This window comes from Lolium perenne, chromosome 5, assembly GCF_019359855.2.
Source record: "Lolium perenne isolate Kyuss_39 chromosome 5, Kyuss_2.0, whole genome shotgun sequence".
Classification (NCBI taxonomy): Eukaryota; Viridiplantae; Streptophyta; class Magnoliopsida; order Poales; family Poaceae; genus Lolium; species Lolium perenne.
In genome coordinates, this window is record NC_067248.2 from 33,194,590 (window position 1) to 33,205,696 (window position 11,107).

At 51.5% G+C, this 11,107-nt stretch overlaps 2 protein-coding genes across 2 annotated transcripts; both read right to left on the minus strand.

The window, feature by feature from the left end:
- Window positions 1-292: 292 nt before the first annotated feature.
- Window positions 293-1,693, minus strand: LOC127304493 (uncharacterized). Its single transcript, XM_051335162.2, has 2 exons — window positions 1,136-1,693; window positions 293-898 (listed from the first exon to the last, which is right to left on the minus strand). The coding sequence occupies exons 1-2, from the start codon at window positions 1,530-1,532 to the stop codon at window positions 315-317; spliced, it is 981 nt and encodes a 326-aa protein (XP_051191122.2). The 5' UTR covers window positions 1,533-1,693; the 3' UTR covers window positions 293-314.
- Window positions 1,694-2,641: 948 nt separating this feature from the next.
- On the minus strand, window positions 2,642-4,160 carry LOC127303110 (uncharacterized). The gene is made up of 2 exons (XM_051333887.2): window positions 3,153-4,160; window positions 2,642-3,043 (listed from the first exon to the last, which is right to left on the minus strand). Exons 1-2 carry the CDS (start codon window positions 4,023-4,025, stop codon window positions 2,678-2,680), a joined length of 1,239 nt encoding a protein of 412 aa, XP_051189847.2. The 5' UTR covers window positions 4,026-4,160; the 3' UTR covers window positions 2,642-2,677.
- Window positions 4,161-11,107: the final 6,947 nt, after the last annotated feature.

Consider the following 11,107-nt stretch of genomic DNA (forward strand, 5'->3'; position numbering starts at 1 on the left):
AACTTTTCACAAAAGTGCCGGATTGCCGAATTCAGCTCGTTCGACTGAAATACTGTCGGCCTCACCCAGCGGCCCGCTCTTGATCCGGCGACGGACCGCAAGTCGGACGTACGACCGGCAAGGGCACAGCCAAAGAGTGGGGCGGATGGGAAAAAGCGAACGAGTCGAAAGAAAGCAACTCGGCACACAAATGATTAACAAACACACTAAACTGTGACTTAATAAAAGGATAATAATATTGTCTTACATCCGCACCCGGCATCCCGGGGATTTAATAAATTGTCTTGCAAAGGAACAACTGAAAAGCAGGAAATCTAAGCCGGAGGGGCATCAGTGGAGCCGGCGGCCGGGTCGCCCTCAGGCACATCTTCCGCCTCCTCGTCATCCATGTATTCTCCATCGGATGGAGGAGGGTTCGGGTCCGCGACGAAGAGCGTCTTGTCGACGAAGTCGGCGATGGTGCTGGCTCGAGCAAGGCGGGCGGCCTTGAAGTCGGCTGGGAGCTTGTCCTCCACGCCGGCTCGCCGGAACTCAAGCTGCCCCAGGTCCACCTCGTTGTACCAGGAGAGGACGAAGGACAGCGCCATATCGGCACCGGCGCGCGTGGCCGACTCCTTCCAGTCGAGGAAGCGGTCCGGCGCCTGCTCCATCGAGGAGATGAGGCCGGAGATGTCTTGCGGCGCCGCCTCCCCAGGCCACAGCATGGGCACCAGCTCTTCGGCCGCCTTCCGCAGCTCCCAGCCGAGCTTGGTGACGGGCTCGATGCGGGCAGCCATGGACGCCAGATGGTCCTCCATGGAGAAGTACTCTGAGCTGCCCTCGCCGGTTTCCCGCCTCCTGGAATCGCGCGCGACGCCAACGGCTGCCAAAGCCGCCTCCTGCGTCTCCGGGAAGGCCGCTGCAAGAAGAAGAAGCAAGTCAGAAACCATCAAAGCCGAAATAAGCTGAAAAATGCAAATTTTCGAAGTCCTAAACCAAAAGGAAAAGCCTGGCGGCAGCCGGCAAGAACCGACTGCCACCAGCCCAAAGATGAGGATAACGAAGAAATCAGAAGTTTCTGCTGCCGGCTGCCAACAAAAGCCGGCAGTCGACAGCCGAAAGCCGGCAAGGGGAAGGAACATAAAGATGCACTCACCCGCCAAGCCGCGATCAAGCGCGCTAAAATCGTCGGTCCAACGCTTGGCGGTAGCCGTCAGCTCTGTGGACTTGGCAGTGACCTCCTCCTGCAGCGCAAGCCGCTGCTTCTCCACCTCCGACAGCCGCCGGCTCAGATCGTCCACCTTCTCCTTCTCCGCCGACCTGAGGGAGTTGAGCTCGGTGATGTGGTTCTTCTCCAGCAGGCGCAGCCGTGTCAGCTCCTGCTCAGCCAGCTTGAGCTTGCCGGCGGCGGATCGGCCCGCCTCCTCGCTCTCGGCGCACTGCGCGCGAGCGGCTCGGAGATCCGACTCCAGCTGCGGGACTTTGGCGGCTTCAGCTGCGGGGCGGCCGGAAAGAAATATCAGCCAACCAAGATTAAAAAGAAAATAAGACATCAAGTCGAAAGAAGCGTAGAGCTCACCCTTGACGACCTCCAGCTCACGAGCCAAGGCGGCCCGCTCGATCTTGGCCCGGTGGTAGCTGGTCACCACCTGGTTGTACAAGACGGTGCGCCGCTCCTCAACCGTCTGAAAGAATCAGTTGTTTAGACGAAACCTGAGCCGGCTTCAGGCAGCCGGCCCACGTCTCGGAGGGCTACCGGGACAAGAAAATCGCAGAAGAAAAGAAAACACACCTTCTCAGCATCCTCCAGCGTCGCCAGCTGGGCAAGGGTCTCGGCGGCCTTGGTCTTGAGGCTGGCGCGATAGCCGGAGAAAAGCATCTTCATGGGCGCCGTGCCAGGCTGCCCCTCCCGGCTGAGTACCTCGCAGGAGTTCGCCTGATGCCATGCCCTCTCCATGGTTCCTGCCGAGCCGAAGCTGGAGTCGGAGGCGGACGGCACAGCCACCAGCCGGGCACCCTTGGCCACATGAAGGCCCTCAGACGGGCCCGCTGCGCCCTCCGTCCTCACCAGCGCGCGCGAGTCAGCGCCCCCAGTGCGCGCCGGCTCGTCCCTTGCCGGCTCCTGCCTGGCCGGCTCCTCTGGTGTCGGCTGCGGCGGCGGCGTCGTTCCGGGCGCAGCGGATGGCCCAGCCGGCCCGGTTGTCTCCGGCGCACTGGGCGCCTCCGGACTCTCGTCCAACTCCACCACGGTGGGCCTGCTGCCGGCTCCGGCCGCGGCGGCGCGGCCTGCCGAGCGCCGATCATGGAGCAGCCCCGCCGGCTCCGGCCCCGGCTGAAGGCGGCATGCCCCGCCGGCCCCGGCCGGCTGGGTCCAGAAGAGGTGTCCGGCGCGGGAACATGTCGTCCAGCGTCGGCTGCCGCGTTGGCTCGACCCGCATGCCGCGATCCGGCGCGGAGGCCAGCGGCACGGCAAAGGAAGACGCCCCTGTCGCAGGCGGCGGCGGCGTAGGTGCGCGCAAGGAAGGCTGTGGCGTCTGCTCCCTCCTTTGGCGCGGAAGCGGCGACACCACGCGTGGAGCTTGCCGGGAGCCGCCGCCCTGGGCAAACTTGATAGGGGCCCTAGCCGGATAAACAGAAAGATAATAAGCACAAAAGCAAGGAAAGAAAAGGAATCAAACAAGAAAAAGAGAGAGAGAACTCACCCGGCTTGCTCCGGGACCTTCTTCGGCGGCTGCCGGCGCTGCTTCTTCGCCCTCGACTCCGCGGCGGCGGTGGAGCCGGCTCTCTTCGTGCCCTTGGGCGCCGAAGTCGCCGTGGTGCTTGGCGGCCTCGTGCGCAGGGGCACGGCGGGGATTGGCCCCGTGCCGGACGTCGCCGGCTCCTCCTCCTCCTGGTGCTCTGGTGAAGGGGGCGGATTGTGCTCCCCCTGGCCGCCTAGATCAGGCACCTGCGGCAGGTCGTCGTCGCCGGCGTGATCGCCGGCTTGGTCAGCCGGATCGACGAGATCCGGCGTCCACCTCTTCGTCGCCAGGTCGCCGTCCTCGGCGTTCTGGCGCTCAAAAACCTAGAAAGACAGAAAAACATGAGCATATGATAAGCCGGAAGTCGGCAGGAGAAAAAGGAAGTCGGCCTCGCAGCCGCAAGCCGGAAAATGGCAAAGACACGAAGCTTACCCGCGCCGGTGGATGGTTCCTGTCGCAGGGCACCAGCCCATAGCTCCAGTCCTCCGCCAGGTTCGCCTTGGTGATGTGGTTCACCCGGCTGGCCACCTGGGCCTTGGTGAGCGGCACCTTGGACGTCCGGTTCGGATCGAGCCGGCCGGACATGTGCCCGATCTTGTGGGTGCGCATCTGGAGCGGCAGCACCCGGCGCTCGGCGATAGTGCAGAGAAGATCTTCGGCAGTCAGCCCGCCAGCGGTGGCCGTCGCCAGGAGATCCCAGAGCAGGTTCACCTCGGCGTTCTGGTCCGTCGAGCGGGCGTTGTGGCTCCAGTTGATCCGGCCGACTGGAGGAGCCGGATTGAACTCCGGCAGGTTGATCCGGTCGACGAGCTCCCCCTCGTTGCGCACGTAGAAGAATGACATTTGCCAGTTCTTCACCGAGTCGACGGTGGGGATCTTGGGGAAAGGCGTACCAGGCCGGGTGTAGATCGAGGCGGCGCCGCAGGCTCGCAGGCGGCCGTCGTTGGTCTGCGCCTTCAAGAAGAAGAGCCGGCTCCAGAAGTCGATGTCGGGCCACAAACCGGCGTAAGCCTCCATGAACGCTACGAAGCAGCTCAGGAGGACGCACGCGTTGGCCGGCAGGTGGTGCGGCTGGAGGCCGAAGTGGTCGAGGAATTGCCGGAAGAAGGGCGAGGCCGGCAGACCCAGCCCGCGATCAAGGTGCGCGCCGAAGACGACGCGCTCGCCGTTCCTCGGCTCAGGCTCCGTCTCCTCGCCGGGCACCCGCGTGATGACCGACTGCGGGATCCGCCGGAGGCGTACCAGGCGCTCGATGTCGTCCTCCTGCATGTAGGAGCCCCTCCACGATCCGCTGGGGGACGCCATTGACGAGGTCGAGGAAGAAGATGACCAGGAGAGGCTGAACGGCGAGGAAGAACCTTGCGATCGCGGCGGCGACAGCGGCGGCTGAGGACGCTCCGTCGAGACGCGCGGCCCCGTGGCGCCGGATTGGCGGAGTGGCGGCGGCGGATCGGTGGAGATTCGCCCGCCGGAGTTCGCCAGCGGAAGATGTTCGCCGGAGCAGCAGCGAGCTCGAGCGCAGAGAGCGGTGGGAGCAGGAGCGCGAGGAGGAAGAGAATGGCAAGTGGCCGCCTCGAGGCGCTCCCCCGCGGCATTTATAGCCTCCTGCCGCGGGCGGTTGGCCTCCAAGTGGCGGTCGTGGGCCGTAACTCCCCGGATTTACTGCGCCGTAACTGCGCGTAACTCCTCCCACGTCCACAACGGTTATCGGAAACGGCCACACCACGTCGCCCACTACCGCACCGGATCCGGAGGGACATTGATGTGACCAGACGAACCGACCGCCGGGCCAGGCGTCAGACCCGTCAAGTCGGGCGTAGGACCCGAGGCGGCGGAGACTCCGGCGCGCCGCGAGCCGGAGCCGGACCAAAAGTTCCACTCAAGCCAAAATCCATCAGCAAGGCGAAGCCGCCATCAGATCTTGCGAGAAAGCAAAAATTGTACAAGTGTAAAAAGCGGCCGGCTGGGGAGCAGCCGGCAGGAACGAGCCGGATGAGGGCGCAGCCGGCTGAATGGAAATTCTCAGTCGGCCCCTCCAAGTGCCGTCTAATATATTCGAGAAGCCAGGAAAACCTGCCTAGGTCCTTCTAAACGCAGGACCTTGCCAGCTTCGGGGGCTAATGTCGGGGGGAAGACCCCGGATAGGGCAATGGACGCGGAGCAGCCGGCTGGCCACTGGCCGGCTCGCGGCAAAGGCCGGCTGAGGAGCAGCCGGCTGGCGCCGTGGCCGGCTGGTCCGGAAGCCGGTTGGCTCTAGGTCCTAGTCGGCCCGGCTGCGGCCACTAATGCTGTAGCTGGGCCGGCTTCTACAAGCCATATCCGACTGGGGTTTGTACCTCAGACCGACTCGAGGCTGGCGAGTCTTGCACTGGAAGGAACCGGGTTGGTGATCCGGGTTCCCAAAGTCCACGCTGACTCCATCTTCCGTAAAACGCGGGGCACTGTGGAGCAATAGTGCCACGCGCCGGACAGGCCGTCAGAAGCTTACGACGATCCGTACTGGCTACAGTGGCCGACGGCGACAGGGACACCTCCTCCATACCGCTGACCGTGGCAGCCGGATGGGACAGGCCACGATGCTCAACCACTCCTGACGTCACCGCCTCGGGAAGGAGCGGGAGCCGAAGCCGGCCAAGCCGGCCAGTAGACTATAGGGTCTTATATGTAAAGTGCCGGTGCCTATATAAGCCGCACTACCCCCTCTCGTGCAGGGGATCGATCATTTATCGCTTTCACCTACCTACAGAGCTGCCCTGTGAGAGAGACCATCGTCTCCCTTAGCCTCTCAGGGCCAGCCGGACACAGCTCTAGGAGCACCACTGTACTGTGTGATCATCATATACACTCATAGCAGGAGTAGAGGTTTTACCTCCACCGGAGGGCCTCGAACCTGGGTACGTCGCCGTGTCGCTCGTGCCCATACCCGCTTTCGGATACCGCCGTGAGATCCCTCAGGAACCACTTCGATTAGCCACCCTATGGCATATGCCGTGACGATACCACGACAGGGTCCTTTAGGATCCTTCGGTTGTCCCTCTCACAAAAAAATCTCTCATTCTCGGCCTCGCTCGACTCGCTCGCTCGCACCTCCTGCTAACTGACAAACCCTGCACAACAGTCAACATCATCGCCCGAAAAAGGGGAGACACCATAATGCTCTCCCTCCTTCTCTCCTTCCGAGTTTCACTCGACGGGCAAACACATATGTGCTGCATAGTAGAGTAATAATAAAAAGGTACATAGAAAAATCAACCTACGAATCTATAATTAAATAGGTTAAACTAGGGTTTTGCCCAGTACTACAGATCAATACATGATTTTTCTGGTTGAATATGTCTAAACCTTGTTTATCAACTTGAATGCTTACTATATGACATACGAAGACTATTTGCTAATGGAGGGAGTAAGCACTCTAGCTATGAAAAGTACCAAACGATGCATACCAAAATGATTTTTTAGAGGAATACTAGTTCGGATTATATAATTTTATATTAGCAGGCCAAATCGAACCACGTAGTTGGATTTTCAGAAATTGATCCATAGTACTGGGCAAAACCCTAGTTTAGCTTATTTAATAATAGATTCGTAGGTCGATTTTTTTACGTTATTATTATTATTATTATTACTAGGCAACACATGTGTTTGCCCGTCCAGTGAAACTCTTTCATTTCATTTTTCTTTTCCGCAAGGTCGGGAGTCGGAGGAAGAGGGATCACACGGGAGGAGACGAAGGGAGAGCAGTCACGGGGCCCCACTTATTTATGGTGTCTATCCTTTTTCTGGTGATATTGACTGTTGTGCAGGGTTGTCAGTGCGCAGGGGGGTGCGACTCGTGCGAGCGAGCGAGAAAGGCCGAGAATGAGAGAGATTTTTTTTAGAGGGACAACCGAACGATCCTGAAGGACCCAGATTTCCAATACGCATCAGAGCGCAGTTTACAGCAGGACACAAAATTAACAGGAAATTATGTCTAAATCCCTAAGATTTACATGGTAGACCCCATGCTGAAAGCAAGAAATGCGGTCAGGTCCTTAACAGCCACCATCCGGATTGATCCTCGTCCCAGCCGGGGACGAACCACTTGGCGCGACCAAATCGCCATGGCTACAGAGCCTGCACACCATGGCCTACGAGCTGAGCTAGAAACGACCTGCCAAAACCGCAGCCAACGGAGGTGGATAATTGGAGAGAGAGAGAGAGAGTGTGTGTGTTGATGCCTCTCTCTTGACAAAGAAGATGGCTGGGAGTTTGCCTACCTAGCGTACGTGACTTGTGCTCACTGAAGTGTGGGACCTTACGCACGTGACAGACTTGTTGCTCTAATAACTCGGGTGATCATTATACTGTATTAGTACATAGTTTCCTATGGATCCTTCTTAGTCACTCCAAAATGAAGCTCTTTGGGAGGGTTTTTGAAATTTCCATGTTTGAAACCAAAAACCACATATCTTCATGCGCTTGACTTCATGAGACAGAGTTTAGGGTTAGGGGGTAGATACATGATTTCTCTGGTTTGAATATATCTAGACCTTGTTTATCAACTTAATTGAATGCTTACTATGTGACATAAGAAGACTGTGTGCCTTGATTTTCCATTTTTTGTTTTTCCTGAATTTTTATGCCCATTTGAATCTTGGTCAAATCCTAGGTTTGACCATGATTTAAACAAGTTTAAAACATGAATACGAAAAATTAAGCATATATCCTTCTTAGTCACTCCAATATGTAGCTCTTGGGAGGGTTTTTGAAATTTCCATGCTTCAAAACCAAAAACCACTTCTCTTCATGCATGCTTGACTTCATAAGACATAGTTTAGGGGTAGATACATGATTTTCCTGCTAGTTTGAATATGTCTAGACCTTGTTTATCAATTTAATTGAATGCTTACTATATGACATGAGCAGACCTTGGTTTTAATTTTTTAATACCCATTTGAATCTTCGTCAAATCCTAGGTTTGTTGACCAAGATTTGAACAAGTTTAAAACATGAATATGAAAAAGTAAGCATGTATCCTTCTTAGTCACTCCAAAATGAAGCTCTTGGGAGGGTTTTTGAAATTTCCATGTTTGAAACCAAAAACCACATATCTTCATGCTTGACTTCATGAGACAGAGTTTAGGGTTAGGGGTAGATACATGATTTCTCTGGTTTGAATATATCTAGACCTTGTTTATAAACTTAATTGAATGCTTACTATGTGACATAAGAAGACTGTGTGCCTTGATTTTCCATTTTTTGTTTTTCCTGAATTTTTATGCCCATTTGAATCTTGGTCAAATCCTAGGTTTGACCATGATTTAAACAAGTTTAAAACATGAATATGAAAAATTAAGCATATATCCTTCTTAGTCACTCCAAAATGTAGATCTTGGTAGGGTTTTTGAAATTTCCATGTTTGAAACCAAAAGCCACTTCTCTTCATGCATGCTTGACTTCATAAGATAGAGTTTAGGGATAGGGGTAGGTAGATACATGATGTTTCTGGTTTGAATATGTCTAGACCTTGTTTATCAACTTAATTGAATGCTTACTAGATGACATAAGATGACTATGTGCATTGGTTTTTCATTTTTTTTGAATTTTTATGCCCATTTGAATCTTGGTCAAATCCTAGGTTTGACCATGATTTAATCAAGTTTCAAACATGAATATGAAAAATTAAGCATCTATCCTTCTTATTCACTCCAATATGTAGCTCTTGGGATGGTTTTTGAAATTTCCATGCTTGAAAACCAAAAACCACTTCTCTTCATGCATGCTTGACTTCATAAGACATAGTTTAGCGTTAGGGGGTAGATACATGATTTTCCTGCTAGTTTGAATATGTCTAGACCTTGTTTATCAATCTAATTGAATGCTTACTATATATGACATGAGCAGACCTTGGTTTTAATTTTTTTATACCCATTTGATTCTTCGTCAAATACTAGGTTTGTTGACCTAGATTTGAACAAGTTTAAAACATGAATATGAAAAAAGTAAGCAGGTACGCTTCTTAATTAGTCACTCCAAAATGAAGCTCTTGAGAGGGTTTTTGAAATTTCCATGTTTGAAACCAAAAAACCACGTACTTCTCTTCATGCTTGACTTCATAAGACAGAGTTTGGGGTTAGGGGTAGCTTGATACATGATTTTTCTCGTTTGAATATGTCTAGACCTTGTTATCAACTTAATTGAATGCTTACTATATATATGACATAAGAAGACTATGTGCATTGGTTTTTCATTTTATTGTTTTTTTCAATTTCATGCCCATTTTAATCTTGGTCAAATCCTAAGTTTGACCATGATTTAAACAAGTTTAAAACATGAATATGAAAAATTAAGCATATATCCTTCTTAGTCACTCCAAAATGAAGCTCTTGGGAGGGTTTTTGAAATTTCCATGTTTGAAACCGGCCAAAAACCACATATCTTCATGCTTGACTTCATGAGACAGAGTTTAGGGTTAGGGGGTAGATACATGATTTCTCTGGTTTGAATATGTCTAGACCTTGTTTATCAACTTAATTGAATGCTTACTATATGACATAAGAAGACCATGTGCCTTGATTTTTCATTTTTTTTAAATTATGCCCATTTGAATCTTGGTCAAATCCTAGGTTTGACCATGATTTAAACAAGTTTAAAACATGAATATGAAAATTAAGCATGTATCCTTCGTAGTCACTACAAAATGAAGCTCTTGAGAGGGTTTTTGAAATTTCCATGTTTGAAACCAAAAAACCACGTACTTCTCTTCATGCTTGACTTCATAAGAAAGAGTTTGGGGTTAGGGGTAGCTTGATACATGACTTTTCTCGTTTGAATATGTCTATACCTTGTTATCAACTTAATTGAATGCTTACTATATATATGACATAATAAGACTATGTGCATTGGTTTTTCATTTTATTGTTTTTTTAATTTTATGCCCATTTGAATCTTGGTCAAATCCTAGGCTTGACCATGATTTAAACAAGTTTAAAACATAAATATGAAAAATTAAGCATCTATCCTTCTTAGCCACTCCAAATTGTAGCTCTTGGGAGGGTTTTTGAAATTTCCATGTTTGAAACCAAAAACCACATCTCTTGATGCTTGACTTCATAAGCCAGAGTTTAGGGATAGGGGGTAGATACATGATTTTTCTGGTTGAATATGTCTAAACCTTGTTTATCAACTTGAATGCTTACTATATGACATACGAAGACTATTTGCTAACGGAGGGAGTAAGCACTCTAGCTATGAAAAGTACCAAACGATGCATACCAAAATGATTTTTTAGAGGAATACTAGTTCAGATTATATAATTTTATATTAGCAGGCCAAATCGGACCCCGTAGTTGGATTTTCAGAAATTGATCCGTAGTACTGGGCAAAACCCTAGTTTAGCTTATTTAATAATAGATTCGTAGGTCGATTTTTTTACGTTATTATTATTATTACTAGGCAGCACATGTGTTTGCCCGTCCAGTGAAACTCTTTCATTTCATTTTTCTTTTCCGCAAGGTCGGGAGTCGGAGGAAGAGGGATCACACGGGAGGAGACGAAGGGAGAGCAGTCACGGGGCCCCACTTATTTATGGTGTCTATCCTTTTTCTGGTGATATTGACTGTTGTGCAGGGTTGTCAGTGCGCAGGGGGGTGCGACTCGTGCGAGCGAGCGAGAAAGGCCGAGAATGAGAGAGATTTTTTTTTAGAGGGACAACCGAACGATCCTGAAGGACCCAGATTTCCAATACGCATCAGAGCGCGGTTCTGACAGGACACAAAATTAACAGGAAATTACGTCTAAATCCCTAAGATTTACATGGTAGACCCCATGCTGAAAGCAAGAAATGCGATCGGGTCCTTAACAGCCACCGTCCGGATCGATCCTCGTCCCAGCTGGGGACGAACCACTTGGCGCGACCAAATCACCATGGCTACAGAGCCTGCACACCATGGCCTACGAGCTGAGCTAGAAACGACCTGCCAAAACCGGCAGCCAACGGAGGTGGATAATTGGAGAGAGAGAGAGAGAGTGTGTGTGTGTGTTGATGCCTCTCTCTTGACAAAGAAGATGGCTGGGAGTTTGCCTACCTAGCGTACGTGACTTGTGCTCACTAAAGTGTGGGACCTTACGCACGTGATAGACTTGTTGCTCTAATAACTCGGGTGATCATTATACTGTATTAGTACACAGTTTCCTATGGATCCTTCTTAGTCACTCCAAAATGAAGCTCTTTGGGAGGGTTTTTGAAATTTCCATGTTTGAAACCAAAAACCACATATCTTCATGCGCTTGACTTCATGAGACATAGTTTAGGGTTAGGGGTAGATACATGATTTCTCTGGTTTGAATATGTCTAGACCTTGTTTATCAACTTAATTGAATGCTTACTATATGACATAAGAAGACTA

Excerpts from the sequence above, each read along its gene's own strand:
- LOC127304493 (XM_051335162.2), bottom strand. The coding sequence starts at position 1,532 with ATGTCTTATTTTCTTTTTAATCTTGGTTGGCTGATATTTCTTTCCGGC. Across the intron at positions 899-1,135 it reads GCTTGATCGCGGCTTGGCGG|CGGCCTTCCCGGAGACGCAG; the intron begins GTGAGTGCATCT and ends TTCTTCTTGCAG.
- LOC127303110 (XM_051333887.2), bottom strand. The coding sequence starts at position 4,025 with ATGGCGTCCCCCAGCGGATCGTGGAGGGGCTCCTACATGCAGGAGGAC. Across the intron at positions 3,044-3,152 it reads GGAACCATCCACCGGCGCGG|GTTTTTGAGCGCCAGAACGC; the intron begins GTAAGCTTCGTG and ends CTGTCTTTCTAG.